The sequence below is a fragment of the Trichechus manatus genome, unplaced genomic scaffold (assembly GCF_000243295.1).
Source record: "Trichechus manatus latirostris isolate Lorelei unplaced genomic scaffold, TriManLat1.0 scaffold00182, whole genome shotgun sequence".
In the NCBI taxonomy this organism is placed as follows: domain Eukaryota; kingdom Metazoa; phylum Chordata; class Mammalia; order Sirenia; family Trichechidae; genus Trichechus; species Trichechus manatus.
This window is the reverse complement of record NW_004444118.1, coordinates 2,709,853-2,732,203: the sequence shown is the minus strand read 5'-3', so window position 1 is coordinate 2,732,203 and position 22,351 is coordinate 2,709,853. Positions and strand designations below refer to the sequence as shown.

Sequence of the window (22,351 nt, the reverse complement as noted above, 5' to 3'; positions counted from 1 at the left end):
TTGTCATCAATTTTCCCCGGTTGAGGAACTTCTCAGTCACAGGGACCTCCGGTCAAAAGGACGCACTATTCTCCTGGCTCTTGTTTCTTGGTGGTATGAAGTCCCCCTGTCTCTCTGCTTGCTTCTCTTTTTTATATCTCAAAAGAGATTGATTTGCGACACAACCTAATCTTGCAGACTGAGTCCTGCCTCATTAACATCACTGCTTCTAATCCTGCCTCATTAACATCATAGAAGTCGGATATACAGCACATAGGAAAATCACATCAGATGACAAAATGGTGGACAATCACACAATACTGGGAATCATGGTCTAGCCAAGTTGACACATATTTTTGGGGAACACAATTCAATCCATGACAGAGACTAAATGGGCACACTAGCCCAAAAGCGAAGACCAAAAGGCAGGAAGGGACAGGAAAACTGGATGAATAGAAGTAGGGAACCCGGGGTGGAGAAGGCGAGAGTGTTGACACATCACGGAATTGGCAACCAATGTCACAAAATACTTTGTATAGTAATTGTTTAATGAGAAACCAATTTGCTCTGTAAAATTTCACCTAAAGCACCATAAAAAAAAAGAAAATATGAATAAGCATATGGCAGTAAGTTGTTAGTTATAGCTATGGATATAGGCATGATAGGACCTCAATAGTTTTCCATGCTTCAAAAACCTGAGAGTCATTACGCTGTTTCTCTTTCGGCTCAACCTTTTTGAAATCATTTTACTTACCACATGATACACTGAAATAGTTGATTTTCATTTTTAAATCAAAGTTTATTTCAAGTATACTAGACTGAATGTAAGTAGTCTTTTGTTTAGTCATTTTATAAATTACATGCACACCTCCATGAATATCTTTGATTTTAATGTCTTTTCTTATGTACTGGATTCACTGAAAGAACAAATATTTCATGAAGAACAACAAGATACATTTGTTCAAAGCAAAATAATAAAGAGTATCAGGCTAACGATTTGTTTTTCATCCAAAGATGAAAGAGTGCTTAGGATACTTTGCCAGTGTATTTGTGTTTAAGAAAAAGTCCTTACTATCCCTCTACCCTTAAAGTTTTTAAACAGATTTCTTTTTAAAAATTCTTGCTAACTTCATTCATAACAGAGCCACTTCCTAACTATCCTTTTTATTTCATTTCAGACTCAAAGTTGGGACCTTTTCTGACAGGTCTCTTTGTCTTTCTTATAGATGAAGCTGATCTGAGATTGAGGTTAGCGGATGGAAGCAACCGCTGCTCAGGGAGAGTGGAGGTGAAATTCCAAGGATGGTGGAGACTGTGTGTGATTAACAGTTGGGACTCAAATGCTGCTGCTGTGGTGTGCAGGCAACTTGGATGTCCATCTGCTTTCTTTCTTCCTGGAATCATGAATAGCCCTCCTATGGATAGCCCCATTTGGTTGGATGATATTTCTTGCCAAGGCAATGAGTCAGCACTCTGGAATTGCAGTCACCGTATGTGGGGAAACAATGATTGCAGTCACAATGAGGATGTCGTGGTGACCTGTTTTGTAAGAGCCCAAGTCTGTGATATCATTGCAAGGAAGGAACAATTTTTTAAATCAGAATGCGTATAAAAAGAGATAGGCCAATCATATCCTTTTCCCTGGTTATAAGAAACTTCTGTTACTCCTCAAATCATTCCATCCATTCTAGTTTTATTCTGAATTCCTCTCCCTAATAAATCCAAAGTACATTTAGAGTTTTAATATTTCTCGATTGCTCACCAGCATTCCACACATTGACCAATCCCTTCTTAAAATCTTTTTCAAGGTACTTCCTGACACCAGAACCAAAACCAAACCCATTGCCATCAAGTCGATTCCAACTCACAGAGACAGTATAGGACAGAGTAGAACTGCCCCATAGAGCTTCCAAGGACAGCCTGCTGGATTCGAACGGCTGACCTTTTAGTTAGCAGCCATAGCACTTAACCACTATGCCTCCAGGGTTTCCCTTCCTAACATAGCATCATAGTTTTTCTTTCTTTCTCCGTGGTCACTCATTGTCAGTATTGTTTTCCCACCGTACCTGTTCTTCAACTACCGAAACATGGATTTTGCCAGGACTAAGACCCTGATCTTCTTACTACACACTCTCTCTGTCAGTAATAACATCTATTTTAATAGCTTCAACCTAACCCACCTCAATTAAAATTCCAGTCCAGATGCCTCTTTAAGAGCTCTGCATACATATATCCAACTGCTTCTGAGATGTTTGCAATGTATTCAAACCTCAGCATGTCCAAAAGTAAACTTTATCTTCCATCTTCCATCCTCCAGTCTTCCTAAGCTCAGTAAACGGCACTATCGCTCACTCAGTTGGCTGAAGTCAGAAATCAAGGGTCATCTTGAAGTCCTTCCTTTCCCTGTTAGCACCCTGCATTCATTATGTCACCAGAATGAATTGATTTCACCATTTTGGTATTATTTAATGTGGCTTCTTTTATTCATCTCTATTGCTATCTGTATGAACCAAGCCACTATCATCCACTGCCTGTACCAGTATAGCGACTTCCTCACAAATAGCCTCTCTGCATCCATTGTTACCCCTCTTCAATCCATTCTCCACATTGCAACTGAAAAGATAATTTTTTAAAGGACATTCAGTTGACTTTAAAATAAAACACAAAATTCCTAAGATGCTCTACAAGATGCTACTACTCTCCACTTTTCTGTTTTAGCTTTGCTCTTTTCTTTAATGCACATGATATTCTCTCCTCTACCTCAAGACACTGAGATATTCTGTTCCTCTGCTTAGAAAAAAAAAAAAAAAAAATTCTGCCTCCTTTATTTCTCTTAGATAAATTTTATTAATCATCTTCCAGGTATCATTTTAAAGAGAACTTCCTCAGGGAAGCCTTCTCCAGACAATATCATACCCTATTATATGCTATGACAACACTCTACCCTAATTCTTTATTGTGTTCACCATATTTTAATTATTTGATTAATTTCTCTTCCTCACAGCAGTATGTAAATTCCAGATGGACAGAAACCATTTCTTTTTACAGTGCGTTCTTCCTAATAATTAGTATAGTTTCCAGCAATTTTAGATGATCAATATATATTTGTTTATGTTTTAACTGATTGATTTGTTAGTTAGATGTTCAGGGAGGAGAGGAGGCATGAAAGATATTATCTATATTAGTTCTTGTTCTTAGAATCCAATTTTTCTTTATTCCTCTTGTGAGGCTTAGAATGAGTGGAAGTTACAAGGTTTTTTAACTTCTGTCCCCCATTTTCTGACAAAGTTCTTCTGATACAGTGGATAATAATCTGAAAGAATTGAAAGCCATTGAGTGGTTCAAAATCAGGGAGAGGACTTAGAACCCACTGTGAGGTCTTTTTATTTTCCCATTCTCTCTTCTACAGACATCCATAGATTTATAAACTCCAATGAGTGCTTTTAAAGAAAGATACAGATTATTAAAAGATTATTTAGCAGGACAATTTACATAGTGTGGGTATTCAGAATAGACTTCACTGGGACCTAAAGGATGAGAAACAAATTTTCAGGGAAGAACATTTCAGGCAGATGGATGAGCACAATGTTCCTGAAGTAAGAAAGAGCTTGATAGCTTCTAAGAATACAAAGAACACTGTTGTGACTTGGGCTTAACAAGCAAAGTGAGTGATAGTTGAAACTACCGAAAGCTGGAGCAAGAGCCTGGGAGCCATGGTAAGAGATTTAAACTTTATGCTAAAAGCAAGGAGCATTGTTTGAAAGATTTTATACAGAGAATTATCATAATAATATTTCATTATTAGTGTGCTAACTGACCGAAAGGAGAATAGATTAGAGGGAACTAAGCTTAGATGTGAAGCCCTGGTGGTGCAGTGGTTAAGAACTCGGCTGCTAACCAAAAGATTGGCAGTTTGAACCCACCAGCTGCTCCTTGGAAACCCTATGGGGCAGTTCTACTCTGTCTTACAGAATCACTATGAGTTGGAATGGACTTGACTGCAGTGGGTTTGGTTTTTGGTTTTGGGTTTTAAGCTTAGACTAAGGAAACAAGTTAAGCTCCTGAGGAATCCAGGTAAGAGATAGTGGTGGTTTGGACTTGGGCTCTGAAAGTAAGATAGAGGTAAGTGGATGGGTTGAGTTATATTTACAAAGTAGAATTGATAACACCAACATATTTAAAAATACAGGTGAGAGAGAAAGAGGGGTAAGAATTTCCCCCAAGTTTCTTATGTGTGCAACCAGATGGATGGATGCTGGTACCAATTAAAAGAAAGATGATTATTTCAGTTTCAGACCATTTCTTAGGTACTTGGGAGATATATAGGTAGATATTACCTCTGGGAAATCTCAGAAGAAAGGTGTAAACTAGAGATACAAATTTGGTAGTTGTCAGCATATTGATAGTACTTGATACTGTTGATAATACTTGATAGTAGCCTTTGGAATAATTGATAAACTCTTAGGATATTTTAGAGGAATTGATATAAATATATTTTTGTGATTTGCAAATTTACTTTGAAAGGCAAATTCCAAGAAAACTCATAAAATGTTTTTGATAATTGTAATAAATGCCTACCATAATGAGTGTTTTGATGATGAACACTTCATTTTGATGTAAAAATGCCATTATGTTATTTTTTTAATTCTATCATTTTAACCTAAAAATGTCTTTTAATTGTTACACGGCTTTTAAAAAAAAATTTTTTCTCCTCAGGACAAAATGAGGAAGATCAGAGTGCCAGGTTAAAATTTCAAATATGAGATAATGATACCCTTATTTTACATGGATGTGTCTGTTTACTAAACATAGTTAAATACATATCTTCTGCTTATGTTTAATAATTTTAGCATATAACAAATTTTATATATAATTAAATTTTTTAAATTCTGTTTTGTAGATGCAGCTTAGGCTCAGATATATATTATTCATGTTTTATTTTGATATTTATGCCAGTAGCAAAAATAAAAACAAACTCATTGCTGTCAAGTCAATTCAGACTCACAGACAGAGTAGAACTGTCCCATAGGGTTTCCAAGGAGCGGCCAGTGGATTCAAACTGCCGACTTTTTGGTTAGCACTGAGCTCTTAACCACTGTGCCATCAGGGCTTCTTTATGCCAATAGATTCAGTAATTTGGCTAGATTACTTAAATTTTCAAACATTGTTCATTCAATTCTTCCAGCTACCTAGGATCTAGAAAGCAATATCAGTAGCAGAATTACCAATTGTTTGTTTTATATTTTCAATACTTTTAAGTGACATCAAAAGTCCTCAAGTGGTCTTTGCTAAACAGCATTTCAAACTCTGCCAGAATATTAGCCGGATAAGAACAGTCTAGGGTGGAGTATAGGTATAAAAATAAAGGGGAGCTAGTGTACGTTTGGTACAGCAGAGTTTAATGGGGGAATGAAGGAATGAGGATAGGGTCTGTAGTCTAGAAATTGATAAACAGTGTCAAAATACGGCTATAGAGAGAGAGTACTGCTCTGAGTGGAAAAGGATGTTTACTAAAGAGACAAGTGATAGGTGACAAAGACATTATCTTTCTAGGTCCTTTCCCTTCTATTTACTAAGAGTTATGTACTAGATTAGATTTTGTGAGGAATAAGAAAAAAATAAATCTTACATACTTTACCCTCAAGAAACAAATGATCTACGGGGCAAAGAGCATGCATGATGTTGTTGTTGTGTGCCATTGAGTCAATTCCAACTCCTAGAAACCTTGTAAGACAAAGTAGAACTGCCCCATAGGGTTTTGTAGGCTGTAATCTTTACGGGATCAGATAGCCAGTTCTTTTCTCCCATGGAGTGACTCATGAGTTCAAACTGTGGATGTTTAGCTCAGCAGATGAGCTCTTAACCATGAAGCCATCAGGGCTCCATAAGAACATGCGTATATGCCACTTAAAGAACATTGAAAGTGAATATCTATTTCATACTAAATGGATTCCATTCATTTCTTTGTGTGTATGTGTATACTTTTTTTCTGGAGGCAGTGGAGTTTCAATGGTAGAATTCTCTCCTTCCATGCAGATGATGCAGGTTCAATTCCCAGCCAATGCACCTCATACACACCACCCAACTGTCAGTGGAGGTTTGCATGTTGCTATGATGCGGAACATATTTCAACAAAGCTTCCAGACCAAGATGAAATAGGAACAAAGGCCTGGCATTCTACTTCAGAAAATCATTCAGTGAAAACCCTAGGGATCACAACGGTCTGATCTACAACTGATCATGGAGATGGCGCAGAGCTGAGCTACATTTTGTTCCATTGTACATAGGCTCACCATGAGTTGCAGGTCGACTTGATGGCAGCTAACAGCAACAACAATTGACTGTGTTGTACAGCTTAACATAACACATTCTCTTATTTCACTTTCTGTTTTAGTTTCTAGACAGTAGTCAGAATCACAAAAGGGATATCTTGGCAATCAGAATATTCTAGGATATTAAAGTTTCAGTTACATGAACTCAGTTTTATTTATAGATTTTTCAGCTACAAAAGCTCAAGTTTGTCAAGGCAACCAGAAATTTATTTGATTCAGCAGGATTTACACATGTTACAAAATTTATAATAGAATGACCTATAAACAAGGCTCCAAATCATTATTTTATAATAAGAAATATAACTACCAAATGGATCAGAATGTTTTGATGGCTGGTCAGAGCATATACACTTTGAAGGAAAATTTATATACAAATGTATTATATTTATTAAGAAATGGCTTAGGGAGAATTAACTAAGAGCAAGAGAAATAAGAGAAGTCAGTTAAAAGTAATGAATGACCAGTGTCATTAAGTCTAGACAATCAGAAACATCTGCAACTTGTAAATATACCTGCCAGAGTAGAATGGACTGGCACTGACTACGGCTCACACTCATCTAGTTTGACATTGTCAAATTCTTGCTATCTGGCTTGCCTGTATCGCAACACCATGCTGGCAGTACACTATTTGTTGTGGTCTTTATCTTTTAACAAAAATTAAGCAAACTCTTAAAAATTACCAGACACTGGAGATGCAGCCAACTTGGCATTATAGATAGAAGCAGCACACTCTCCCTCCATAGCAAAGACCTGAAAAACTAAGTAAAACAGAGACAAACATCAATCCTGGGACACTAAGCATCAAATGAAGAGACAAAGAACTCAACCAAGCACCTAATGGAATAAGAAACTGACAGAGAATGGAGAGCAAGGAGAGTTACAAGCAGAGGTACCTTACCAGCTAACACAGCACGGATCCACCGTCTTGGACTCCTGTCAGAGATGAGTGGACAGGGAGTACAGGAAAGTTGATTTATGGAGCTCCCCGGAGGAAACAGAACACCCAGTAACCAGCATAACATGCTTTCCCACCCCCCTCCCTACCTCCGCCTGCTCGGCCTTAGCCACTTCCTGGCGGGTTATCTGAGGCTTCCCAGCTGGCCAATCCAAGACTTCCCCTCAAGCCAATCCGCAGCTTCCTGGTGGGCCAATTCGCTGCTTCCCGGTGATCCCATCCGCCACTTCCTAGCAGGGCGCAACCTAGGTATGGGAGGCGCCAGTTCTGTGCCACACGGATTCACCCCACCCACACCAGCTGGCTTCTTCAGTGACATTTCTTTGTTGCTGGTGTTGCTTTTTTTGGCCTCTTTTTGTTTCTTCCCTGCCTCTCATCTCCTCCCCCTCCTTTCTCTTGAACACCTGACTCCATGTGCCATCCTTGCTTCTTCTTGACAGGCTGTGAAGCACCATTCGGCTGGGGAACTGCTTCCCCAGTCCATGCCACCAAGTGAGTGGGATCTCTGGGGGCTTTTTTTTTTCTTTATTTCTTTCTCCCTTTTTTTTTTTTTCTTTTTCTGTTTGTTTTCTCATTCTTGTTTCCTGTTTATTTTTCTTCATTTTTTGGTTTCTCATCTCTTTCTACTTACCTTCTTTCCCTGTCTCCTAAATACTTGGCACTATGTGTCATCTCCACCTCTTCTAGCCTGACTATACCATGCAGCTTGGGAGCCGCATCCCTGTCTCCACAGCCAGGATGGTGAGATCCCTGGGGGCATTTTTTCTTTTTTAAAAAATTTTATTTATTTTGTTTTTGTTTTTCTTCACTTCTCAGTTTCTTGTCTCTCCACTCCAAAGGCAGTCTCCCTAAGCACTTTTTTTTTTTTTTTGGTTCCTGCTCTTCTCTCCTCTTTCCCATACCCAACCTAGCTCCACATATCACAACCTCCCCCTCCCCTTTCCTCCTGTCTATCTGCACTCTGTGCTGAACATTGCACTCCTGAGCAGCACAGACACAGCCTACCAGAATCTACCCTGCACTACTAACCCCCAGCTCACTTTGTCGGCACCAGCACGTGCCACAAACAACCCATCCCAGCTCCTCACCTTCAGCTGGACTTGCCCTGCTGCACTGTAGCTGAGCAACTGGACCTGCCCAATCGACTAGAGGTGAAAAATATCGTGTCCACAGACGAGCAAACAAAAAAGAATGCACAGCCCGCCTGCTCAGACATACCCAAATTAAAAAAAAAAGCAGGATGAAACAAAAAATCTACAATCAATAAACAAGGAAAATAACTACTGAATGTCCTGAAGACAGCAGACAATATCAAAACATTGAAAAAACAGGACTGGATGGTTCCTGTAGGCTCCAAAATAAAACACCAGATGACTTTCCAGTAGAAGAAAAGGCACTAAAACTACCTAATAGAAAATGCAAATTTCTAATATTCAGAGCTATTCAAGAGCTGAAGCAAAAAGCAGACACAAATGAGGAAAAAGTAGACAAATTCATAGAAAAGGCAGACAAATTCATGGAAAATACAGACAAAAAATGGAAGATTTAGGAAAATAATACAGGAACAAAATGGCAAAAAAACAAATTCACAACTAGAAATTATACAAAAACAACAATTAGAAATCCAGAAGGTAAACAACAAGATTTCGGAAATGGACAGTGTCATAGAGGGGCTGAGGAGCAGGTTTGAAACGATAGAAGACAGGATCAGCAAAATTGAAAACAAACACTTGGATACAACTCTGTTTGAGGAAAAATCAGAAAAAAGAATGAAGAAAAGTGAAGAAACACAGAGAAATATGTGGGATGCAATGAAATGCAAAAATTTATTAGTGATCAGAGTTCCAGAACAGGTGGAGAAAAGAAAACACAGAAACGATCATTGAAGAACTGCTGACAGAAAACTTCCCCAATATCATGAAAGATGAAAAACTGACCATCCAAGAAGCTCAATAAACACCTTATAGGATAGACAGCAAAAGAAAATCATCAAGACATATCATAATCACACTCGCTAAAACCAAAGCAAAGAAAGAATACTGAGAGCAGCTCGAGAAAAAAGAAAAGTCACATACAGAGGAGAAACAATCAGACTAAGCTCTGATTATTTGGCAGAAACCATGCAGGCAAGAAGGCAATGGGATGACATATAAAAACCTTGAAAGAAAAAAATTGCCAGCCAAGAACAATATATCCTGCAAAAATTTCATTCAAATACGATGGTGAAATTAGGACATTTCCAGACAAACAGAAATTAAGGGACTATATAAAAAACAAACCAAATTTACAAGAATTATTAAAGGGAGTCCTTTGATCTGAGAAGAAACAGCATCAAACCACAGGCTGAAACTAGGACATAAGGTCGTACCAGCCAGATACCAACCTAGGAAATGAACTCTCAAGGACTGTCCAAAACCAAAACAATTACAACAGGGAACCACAGAGGTGAATCTGTAAATGACAACAACATCAGAATGATACAAGAGGGAATAAATGGTGTAGATATCGAACCTTCTAACAGAAAGAAAGACAAGGTGAATACCAAGTAATAATATTCTGGTTCAAACCTAGGAAGATAAGGGTAAATTTCAAGGTAACCACAAAGAAAGTTAACAAACCTACTCATCAAAATAAAGAAGAAAAACATAAAGTCTCAGTAAAAACAAAATCTACAAAAACAAAAGAAGTGAAAAAAATCCACAAACAAAGTAATTCAGCACAGGAGAGTAAGAGGAACAAAGAAAACTTCAGCACCACAAAAAAAAGCACTACAAAATGACAGCAATAAATTCACACTTAATAATTTCACTGAATGTAAATGGCCTAAATGCATGCATAAAGAGACAGACAGTGACAGAATGGATAAAAAAGTAGGATCCATCAATAGGCTGTCTAAAAGAGACACACCTTATAAACAAAGACATAAATTTATTAAAAATCAAAGGATGGAAAAAAATATATCAAGGAAACAGCCACCAGAAAAGAACAGGAGTGGCAACACTAATCTCAGATAAGATAGATTTTGAAACAAAATCCACCATAAAAGACAAAAAAGGGCACTATATCATGATTAAAGAGACAATCCAGCATGAAGACATAACCATAATAAATATCTATGCACCCAATAACAGGGCTCCAAAATACATTAAAAAAACTTTAACATCACTATAAAGAGAAATTGACCGTTCCACTATAATAGTAGGAGACTTCAACACAACACTCTCAGTAAAGGAGAAACTAGAAAGACGCTCAACAAACATACAGAAGAGCTAAAGGACACAATCAGCCAACTGGACCTCATAGACATACATAGAACACTTCATCCAACAGCAGCAACGTACACGTTCTTTTCCAATGCAAGTGGAATGTTCTCCAGAATAGATGACATCATATGCCACAGAGTAATCCTCAGCAAAATCCAGAACAATGAGATAACACAAAGTATCTTCTCTGATCACAACACTGTCAAAGTAGAAGTCAACAACAGGAAGAGCAAGGAAAAAAAATCAATTACGTGGAAACTAGATAACACCCTGCTTAAAAAACACTGGGTAATAGGAGAAATCAAAGATGGAATCAAAAAATTCCTAGAACCAAATGAGAATGTAAACAAATCATACCAAACCAAAACGTTTGGGACACAGCAAAGGCAGTACTCAGAGGTCAATTTATAGCAATAAATGCATACATCAAAAAAGAAGAAAAGGACAAAATCAAAACATTAGCCACACAACTTGAACAAATAGAAAGAGAACAGCAAAATAAGCCCACAGCCACCAGAAGAGAGGAAATAATAAAGAGCAGAGCAGAAATAAAAGAAATAGAGAATAGAAAAAGAATAGAATCAACAAAACCAAAAGTTGGTTCTTTGAAATGATCAACAAAATCAACAAACCACTAGCCAAACTGACAAAAAAAAAAAAACAGGAAAGGATGCAAATAACCCAAATAAGAAATGAAATGGGGGACATTACAACAGAATGAACTGAAATAAAAAGGATCATAACATATTATTATGAAACACTATACTCCAACAAATTCAAAAACCTAGAGGAAATGGATACATTTCTAGAAACACACTACCTACCCAAACTATCACAAATTGATGTTGAAAATCTGAACATACCCATAACAAGAAAAGAGATTGAAAAGGTAATTTGAAAAAAAACTCCCAACAAAAAAAAACCCTGGCCCAGATGGCTTCACTGGAGAATTCTACCAAACATTCAGAGAAGAGCTTACACTAGTACTACTAAAACTATTTCAGAATATAGAAAAGGAAGGGATACTTCCAAATTCATTCTATGAAACCAACATAACCCTGATACCAAAACCAGGCAAAGACACCACAAAAAAAGAGAACTACAGACCAATATCTCTCATGAATATGATGCATAAATTCTCAAAAAATTCTAGCCAATAGAATTCAGCATCATATCAAAAAAAATAATACACCACAACCAAGTAGGATTCATACCACGTATGCAAGGATGGTTCAACATTAGAAAATCCATCAACATAATCCACCACATAAATAAAAGAATCACATGATCATCTCAGCTGAAGCAGAAAAGGCATTTGGCAAAGTCCAACACCCATTCCTGATAAAAAAAAAAGTCTCAATAAAATAGGTATAGAAGGGAAATTCCTCAACACAATAAAGGGCATCTATACAAAACCAATAGCCAACATCATTCTTAATGGAGAGAGGCTGAAAACATTCCACTTGAGAACAGGAACAAGACAAAGGATGTCCTTTATCACCACCCCTATTTTAACATTGTGCATGCTGGAAGTCCTAGCTAGAGCAATAAGGAAAGAAAAAGAAATAAAGGGCATCCAAGTTGGTAATGAAGAAGTAAAACTGCTCATATTTGCTGATGATGTGATACTATATATAGAAAACCCTAAAGACTCCATGAGAAAATTACTGGACCTAATAGAAAGATTCAGCAGAGTAGCAGCATACAAGATAAACACACAAAAATCAGTTGGATTCCTACACACCAATAAAGAGAAAGATGAAAAGGAAATCAGGAAAACAATACCATTTATAATAGCTGCTAAAAAAGTAAAATACTAAGGAATAAATCAAACCAGGGATGTAAAAGACTTATACAAAGAAAACTACAAAACACTATAGCAAGAAACCAAAACAGATCTACATAAATGGAAAAACATACCATGCTCATGGATAGGTAGACTCAACATTGTGAAAATGACAGTCTACCGAAAGTAATTTACAAATACAATGCAATCAGGATCCAAATACCAACAATATTCTTTAAAGAGATGAAAAAAACAATCATTAGCTTTATATGGAAAAGGAAGAGGCCTCAGATAAATAAAGCACTATTGAAGAAGAGTAATAAGGTAGGATAGCTTGCACTACCTGATCTCAGAACCTACTATACAGCTACAGTAGTCATAACAGCCTGGTACTGGTACAGGGACAGATACATTGACCAATGGAACAGAATCGAGAAACCAGATGTAAATCCAACCACGTATGGTCACTTGATCTTCAACAAAGGCCTGAAGTCCATCAAAAGGGGAAAAGACAGTCTTTTTAACAAATGGAGCTGGCAAAACTGGATGTCCATCTGCAAAAAAAAAAAAAAAAAAACAGGACCTGTATCTCACACTATGCACAAAAACTAATTCAAAATGGATCAAAGACCTAAATATAAAGCCAAAAACTATAAAGATCATAGAAGAAAAAATGCTATAGGCCCTTTTACATGGCATTAACAAGATACAAACCATAACTAACAACATACAAACTCCAGAAGATAAGCTAGATAACTGGGATCTTCTACAAATTAAATACTTATGCTCATCAAAAGACTTCACCAAAAGAGTTAAAAGAGAACCTACAGACTGGGAAAAAATTTTTAGCTATGACAAATCCGACAAAGTTCTAATCTCTAAAATCTAGGAAAATCCAACACCTCTACAACAAAAAGACAAATAATCCAATTAAAAAAGGAGTGAAGGAAATGAACAGATGCTTCACCAAAGAAGACATTCAAGTGGCTAACAGACATGTGAGGAAATGCTCATAATCACTAGCCATTAGAGAAATGCAAATCAAAACCACAATGAGATACCAACTCACCCTAGCATTACTGGCACGAATCAAAAAAACTGAAAATAAATTTTGGAGAGGCTGCGAGGAAATTAGAACCTTATGCACTGCTGGTGGGAATGCAAAATGGTACAACCATTTTGGAAAACGATATGGAGCTTCCTTAGCAAGCTAGAAATAGAAATACCATAGGATCCAGCAACCCCACCCCTAGGAACATATCCTAGAGAAATAAGAGCCATCACACGAATAGACATATGCACACCCATGTTCATTGCAGCATTGTTCGCAATAGCAAAAAGATGAAAACAACCTAGATGCCCATCAACAGATGTATGGTACACACACACAATGAAGTATTACACGACGGTAAAGAACAGTGATGACTCTGTGAAACATCACACGACATGGATGAATCTGCAGGGCATTATGCTGAGTGAAATAAGTCAATCTCAAAAGGACAAATATTGTATGAGACCACTACTGTAAAAACTCATGAAAAGGTTTACACACAAAAAGAAACAATCTTTGATGATTACAAGGGAGGGGAGGGGTGGAGGTGGAAAAACACTAAACAAACATAGATAAGTAGTAACTTTGGTGAAGGGTAAAACAATACATGATACGGAGAAGCCAGCACAACTTGTTCAGGATAAGGTCATGGAAGCTCCATGGACAAATCCAAACTCCTTGAGGGACTGAATTACTGGGCTGGGGGATGTGGGGACCATGGTCTCAGGGAACATCTAGCTCAATTGGCATAACATAGTTTATAAAGAAAATGTTCTACATTCTACTTTGGTGAATAGCATCTGGGGTCTTAAAAGCCTGTGAGCAGCCATCTAAGATACTCAACTGGTCTCACCCCTTCAGGAGCAAGGGAAAATGAAGAAAACTAAGGACACTAGGGAAAGATTAGTCCAAAGGACTAATCGACCACAACTACCACAGCCTCCACCAGACTGAGTCCAGTACAACTAGATGGTGCCCAGCTACCACCACTGACTGTTCTGATGGGGATCACAATAGAGGGTCCTGGACAGAGCTGGAGAAAAATGTAGAACAAAATTCTAACTCAAAAAAGGACCAGACTTATTGGCCTGACAGGGAAACCCTGAGAGTATAGCCCCTGGATACCCTTTTAGCTCAGTAATGAAGTCACTCCTAAGATTCACCTTCTAGCCAAAGATTAGACAGGCCCATAGGACAAAACAAGACTAAAGGGGCACACCAGCCCAGGGGCAAGGACTAGAAGGGCAGAGAGGACAGGAAAGCTGGTGATAGGGAACCCCAGGTCAAGAAGGGAGAGTACTGAAATGTCATGGAGTTGTTAATCAAGGTCATAAAACAATATGCATACTATCTATTTAATGAGAAGCTAGTTTGTTCTGTAAACCTTCATCTAAAGTACAACTAAATAAATAAAAATTGCCAGACAGTGTGCAACAGTCTTTCCTTTTACAACATATTTTAGCCTTTCCTTTTTGAGATTACAACCATATCATTGTGATTATGGATTGTATGTTTCTAAAATATTTTAGTTACATGTACACAAATGGTCTGTCTTTCAATCCATGGAATTTCCATCATTTTCCATTTCAAATGGTTCTTTATGACAAGCTTACTTCAACCCTATTTTTCTCCACTGGCCAAGGATCATATCATGGAAAGTTTTTCAATTACTTATATAATTTAGTATCCTGCAAAATACAGCATATGAAGTTGTCCCCCAGATTTCCCCTCAAATCTCTTTCCTAGGAGACCTATTTCCCTCCAGTGGACAATGTTATGGATTGAATTATGTCCCCCAAAAAATGTGTGTATCAATTTGACTGGGCCATGATTCCCAGTATTGTGTGGTGTCCTCCATTTTGTGATTGTAATTTCATGTTAAAGACGATTAGGGTGGGATTGTATCCCTTACTAAGGTCGCATCCCTGATCCAATGTAAAGGGAGTTTCCCTAGGGTACGTCCTGCACCACCTTTTATCTTACAAGAGATAAAAGGAAAGGGAAGCAAGCAGAGAATGGGGGACCTCATATCACCAAGAAAGCAGGACAGGGAGCAGAGCGTGTCCTTTGGCCCCAAGGTCCTTGCACGGAGAAGCTCCTAGTCCAGAGGAAGGTTGATGAGAAGGCCAACAGAGAGAGATAAAGCCTTCCCCTGGAGCTGGTGCCGTGAATTTGGATGTCTAACCTACTGGACTGTGAGAAAATAAAAGTCTTTTTTAAATCCATCCACTTGTGGTATATCTGTTATAGAAGCACTGGATGACTAAGGCAGACAGTAAATCTTAAAAGTTTAAGCCAAAAGATATGTTGCCTTACGTGAATAAAACACACCATTTTTTGTGAGTTTCCTTTGTTCTGGAGCTGAAGTAACAGCCATTTCTCGTAAAATGAATTGAGAGGACAATGTTATAGCATTAGAGCCATGAGTCCTTGAGTTAAGAAGAAACGTTCTATGGAAATAAGTAAATGAAAGATGTTTTCAGACCCAAGAAGCCTGAGACTTCTTGGTCTCACTTATGACTTAGACCTACGTCTGTTTTGCAGATAAAAAGGATGTGGAGTTAAAGCTGGTGAATGGAAGTAACCAAGGTGAAGGAGTGGTGAATATCAAAGTCTACGATCAGTGGGGAACTGTGTGTCATCATAAATGGGATACTAATGATGCTGCTATTGTTTGCAATCAGCTGGGTTGCCCCTCTGTGATTCACACAAATTTTTATCCTAATGCTACTGTTTCATCTGAGAAAATCTGGGTTTATGATATGTCCTGCTTTGGAAATGAGTCAGCGCTCTGGAAATGCAAATACCATGGATTGGGAGAAAATAATTGTTATAATAATTTGGCTGCTGGAGTTATCTGTTCTGGTAAGACTACCAACCCATGAAAACCAAAAAATGAAAAACAGTTCAAATTTTTCATGATTATTTATTCTTTAAAAAAGAAAATCACTCTTAAGAATTATCTCAGAATTCTATAGGTATTCTGGAATCCTATACAAATACTGATTTTCAATCAATTGAACTCTGTCTTTGGAAAAATCAGATTCTAAAGATAAATAATATACATAATATGTAATTACATATAGTAATGTAATATAATAATATAGAGAATATACACAAGATCTCTGAAGAATTTATTGTTTTATTATTCATTTAGATTTTCCCTTTTCATTAATATTGAATAGTTCTTGCATTGTTGATCTTTCATCTGGAATTATTTGTATTCTGTGTGAAGAACAGCCTTTATTATCTTCCTTAATGTAGATTTTCTGGTAACAAATTCAGTTTTTATTTAGTCCTTTTTTTTGAAGATGATTTTGGCTGGTTATTTTCTAGGTTGGTATTCATTTCCTTTTAAAACACTGAAGGTATTCCATTTTATATGAATGTCATCTTTCTACCAAAAAGTGAACTGTCCTTCTTATTGTATTTTCTTTGAAGATAATGTCTTTTTATGTCTCTGGTTACTTTAAAGTTTTCTTTTTCTATGTCATTGGTTTTCAGAAATGTTACCATTATGTGCCTAGCTAAAGGACACCTGGTGGAACAGTGGTTAAAGCAATCAACTGCTAACTGAAAGGTCAGCGGCTCAAAACCACCAGAGACTCCATGGGAGAAAGATGTGGCAGTCTGCTTCCATAGAGATTTACAGCCTTGGAAACCCTGTTGGGTAGCTATGAATCGGAAATGACTCCACAGCAGTGGGTGGATAGGTGCCTAGGTATGATTTTCTTTGTAGTTCTCTTGCTTACAGTTCATGGTGCCTCTTGAGTTTGTGACTATATTTGTAAATTTTTCGTTTTTGGAAAATTCTTAACTACTGTATGTTCAAATATTTCTTCTACTACATCCTCTCTCTTCTCACCTTCTGGGACTACAATTACACATATATTAGGTTTTCTTATTTTATCCCCTATGCTTCTTAAACCCTTTTTCCCATATTTTCTATACATTTGACTCTGTACTTGATTCTGTGTGTAGGCGCTGATACTTTCTCTTTCAGTGATGAATTTACTATTAAACCCAGCTGTTGTGTTTTTAACTAGTGATTGGGTTTTTCAGTTCTAGAATCTCCATTTGGTTCCTTTTTACAGTTTTTATTTCTCTGCCAAACTTTACAGTTTTGTCTTTTATTTTGTTAGACCTATTAAGTACGGTAATTTAAAAACTGTTTCTGATAACTCCAGTCGGTTTGTGTCTTTTGATTTTCTTTTTTCTTTTTTTATCGTGTTATCTCCTCATACTTTTATTATTTATGAGATATGATGTACATGATTTATGAAAAATTATAAAGATAATTGGCGTTCCATCTTATCTCATGTTTTATACAGGAAGCAATTTTAGACAACCATTATTCAATCATAGAGATAATTTGAACATATACTTCCATTCCCACAAAAGTTGGTCTATTCCTACTCCTTGCTTCTAGGAGTATAACCTTTGGGATACCTTCCTGAAGTCTGTGGATTCACCAGTCTTTCCAGTTTGGTGAATTCTGAGCTCTGTATGCTGGATTTAGGCAGATTTTATATAAGTGGATATACAAAGATCTGAGTCTAAAGTGTCTAACCAAAACATCACCTGAGCTTTTTGTTTGTATCTCTGTTTCAGATGGGGCTGCTCTAGATCTGAGGCTTGTGCGAGGAAGTAACCACTGTGTGGGGAGAGTAGAGTTGAACGTTCAAGGAATGTGGGGTACCATATGCAACCGTAACTGGAACCATGCTGCTGCTGATGTAGTTTGCAAGCAGTTGGGATGTGGAACAGTGCTTGGCTTCCCTGGCTTGCCTCATTTAGGATCAGGTTCTGGTCCTATATGGTATGACGATGTCTCTTGCTTCAGTAATGAATCTTTTCTTTGGGACTGCAGACATTCTGGATGGGAAAATCATAATTGTCTTCACCATAAAGATGTGTCTGTGATCTGCTCAGGTAAGACCTATATCCATATGACTGCATCAGATAAAATACCTCTATTGAAGAGATAGGACCAAACCCTGAAGAAATCACAACCAATGTGATATGTAGGAATTGGCACATTTAATTTTTCCTCAGAGAATATGTTACATGTCTTTTGGGCCCATTGCATTGTGAACCTCCCTTCTTGGGAATGAGATTTATAGCCTCTGACACAATTTTACTTAATTCTGATTGGTTCAACAAAATATCCAATCCAGTCAAAATTGCTATTAGTCTGAACAAGTGTACGGTTTATATTCAAATCCAGTATAATTTTAAAAACATATTCTCTAATCTCCTAGTATAGTTATAGAAACTTAAAAATATTTCTATATAATGTAATAATTAAGTTCATATTAGCACCTTTTCTCACTACAATAAACTGTTTTTGTTGAGTATCTAAAAACTCATGACTTTGCTAATTACTTTATACCTTGTACTGTAATCATTTCTTTTCTAGATTTGGATTTTTGAATACAAACACCTTTTCCCCCTGCTGTTTATTTATAATTTTGTATGATCAGAGTTTAAAATATTCCCTCAGTATTTACCTCATCAGTATTCTTTATCGAAAGCTGTAAGAGAACTTGTCCACTTTCTTAATAAAATTAAACCTCCATCTTCTAGGATTCTTATGAAAGAATCTCTGTATGTAGACTCAACTATTTTCCTGAAAGAGTCACCTTTGGCATGATGAAGTATGCCTCTTAAGTAAATTATTACTAACCCTACCCCACTGGCCCACACACAGGATGCCTTTGTAATATTTCCTGTGTAGTTTGAGATCTGGCTGTAGCTTTTAAACAGAGTTAAGTCTAAAGCATACAACAGGGGCATGTGCACATAGAAAAACATATAGACAATTATTGGCTACAATAGCTCTCCACTAGCCAAAGACCCAAAATCTTCTTCATAGGCTATTTGGGCAAGGGAATACATTCAGGAAATTCATATAATTTAGTCTTTTTCTTTCTTTTTATACCAGTTCACTTAAATCTTTTATTTAGGGACCAAACACTTCCACTCTGCAAGAGAGTTTCCCACAGTATACTTAATCAATTCATCATTTCAGAAAGAGAAGGAGAAGAGGAGTGGGGGAGAGAAGAGTAACATATAAGGAAATGAGAGGGAACAAGGGAGGAGAAGGAAAGAGAGAGAAAATTTTAATCAGTTTGATTTAGCATAAATATACTTACAATAAAGTGAATTCATAACAGTGTACTTCTGACTTGACACAATATCCTTAACTTTAAGAACAGTTGCTATCCATACTCTGGAATCTCTAGAATTATGTGTCTCTGAAAGAGCAAGGGAGGGCCCTGAAGGGAGGTAGGTGAAAAATAAAGCTGGAGAACAGTCCCAACAGTGAGGACAGATGTGTATGGTCAATGCATGGTAAGATGGGTAGTTAGGTACACTGGTCTTCTCCTCTACCCTATATTCATAGGAATTTTGTTATCTAACAGATACAGTTTACAGTTTGGAATCTGTCACTTGATAATTATGGGAACCTGTACAAAATGAATCTGTCTAAGCTGCATATTTCTCCTATTGTGAATAGGATAGTGGAATTAAATAAAATAATGGTGGGAAAGTAGCTGAAATATGCCTGGCAATCAGGAAGTGCTCGATAGTACAGGTATGATTAGTATTATCATTGTGACTCACATGTTTTTATAAGAAAATAAACCCCTAAATTTCCCAAGACTAACCTATTCAAAGTGGATCAAATTTTGCACCAAGTAGTAAAAAACATTTTTCTAATTAATGTACAAAAAGCTGGAATCATGGGAAGAGAAAAAACATGGAAATTGTATCTCCTTTCCTCAATTATTGCAAGGAATAATTTTCCACATTTTCATTTCCTTAGACTTACTAAATCTATCTACTCACATGCATGAAAAAGCAGCCACAGTAAGATGAAGAAGTAACAGTATATTTTTGATAGATCAAAAAATTACAGTGTATTTACAACTTAAGTGAACAAATTCCATTTCCTACAACAAATATATTTTGCAAACTAAAGGTTTATAATTTCAATTTCCATATTGAAGACTATTTCCAAAAAAAAATGACATACACTTCAATATTGAATTCTTTTTGTTGAAATTCCAAAACAAACTGCGTTCTTGTTATTTACTTTTCTCAGTACATAAAGGATACATCTAATCTTCATAAGATTATGAGGGATGGCAGCAAGTGAATGACCCTGTTCTAAACCCAGCCCAGATGTTTTCCTGTAACTTTGTTCTAGATGGAGCAGATTCGGACCTGAGGCTAGTAGATGGAAGCAGCAATTGCTCAGGGAGAGTAGGAGTCAGAATGCATGGACTGTGGTGGACAATATGTAGCAATGGATGGAATGATGAACAAGCCACTGTCGTTTGTGAACAACTAGGATGTCCATTTGTTGTCCATAGCAGTAGCCATGCTAAACCTAGTAATGAATCTAGAGAAATTTGGATAAACAATATCTCTCATACTGGAAATGAATCTGCTCTCTGGGACTGCATATATGATGAAAAAGCTAAGGAAGATTGTGCCCGAAGATCAGATGCTGGAGTGACCTGTTCTGGTAAGGTTCAAAGATCATAAAGTGTAAGAATTTGAATTCTCAGGAATAAGTTGTTGGGAGGTGGAAACTTATAGCATTAAATGCATGTATTAAAAAATATGAAAGATCTAAAATGAATAAACTAAGCTTCTACCTCATGAAATTCAAAAAAGAAAAGCAAATTAAATACAAAGTAAGCAAAAGAAAAATAATAAAAATTAAAGCAGAAATCAATGACTGAGAACAGGAAATAAATAGATAAAATAGATGAAACCATAAGCTAGTTTTTTTCAAAAAAGATCAATAAAATTGATAAGCTTTTAGCCAGGCTAACCAAGAAAAAAAGAGAGAAGACAAAAATTGTTAATATCAGAAATGAAGAGGAATCATCACTACTGATTCCATGAACATTAGAGGGATAATAAAGGAAGATTATGAACAGCTCTATGCCCATAAATTTGATAACTTAGATGAAATGGACCAATTCTTTGAAAGACAAAATCTGCCAAAACTCACACAAGGAGAAACAGATAATCTGAATAGGCATATATCCATTTTAAAAATTGAATAAACGATTAACAACCTTCCAAAACAGAAAGCACCTGGCCCAGTTGGTTTTGCTGGTGAATTCTACTAAACATTTAAAGAAGAAATAATACTAGTTCTCCACAATCTCTTCACATGTCCATATAAAAACTTGGACACAAATGTTTATTACAGCTTTATTCATAATCACCCAAAGCTGGATGCAACCTAGATGTCCTTCAACAGGTGAATAGATAAACAAACTGTAGTACATCCATACAGTGGAATATTATTCAGTGATAAAAAGAAATGAGCTATCAAGTTATGAAAAAACATAAAGGAATATCAAATGTATATTGCTAAATGAGCCAGCCTACATAGTATATGGTTCCAACTATATCACATTCTGGAAGAAACAAACTATTGGAACAGTAAGAAGATTGGTGGTTGCCAGAGGTCAGGGAAAGAGAAGTAAGGGGTGAATCGATGGAGCACAGAGCATTTTTAGAGCAGTGAAACTATCCTGTATGATACTGTAATGATGTAACACAAAGTTATGCATTTGTCAAAATCCATAGAACTCTGCAACTCAAAGAGTGAATCCTAATGTAAAATATAGACTTTAGTTTAAAATAATGTGTCAATATTGGTTCATCAATTGTAACAAATGTATCGCACTAATGCAAGAAGAATGGGAAAAATGAGAGGGTGAAGGGGGGTATATGGGAACTCTCTTTACTTTCTATGCAATTTTTCGTAAACCTAAAACTACACTAAAAGCTAAAGTATATTTTAAAAAATACATACTGAAGTATATAGCCCCTAATTATTCTCATTTTTCATGAAATTCTCTTGCTATTCTTTCATACTTGTTCTTCCAAATAAAGGTTAAAATTGGAATTGTTTTTAAGGCAGTGTTAAATACATGAATTGATTTGATTTGGGGA

At 36.7% G+C, this 22,351-nt stretch overlaps 1 protein-coding gene across 1 annotated transcript in view; it reads left to right on the top strand.

The window, feature by feature from the left end:
* The first annotated feature begins 7,331 nt into the window (after positions 1–7,331).
* Positions 7,332–22,351, top strand: part of LOC101344910 (antigen WC1.1-like) — a 190,781-nt gene continuing 175,761 nt past the window's right edge. Inside the window, 4 exon segments of the mRNA XM_023741477.1 lie at positions 7,332–7,515; positions 15,911–16,231; positions 17,978–18,298; positions 20,580–20,900. Of these exon segments, the coding sequence (XP_023597245.1) occupies positions 7,332–7,515; positions 15,911–16,231; positions 17,978–18,298; positions 20,580–20,900 (1,147 nt within the window).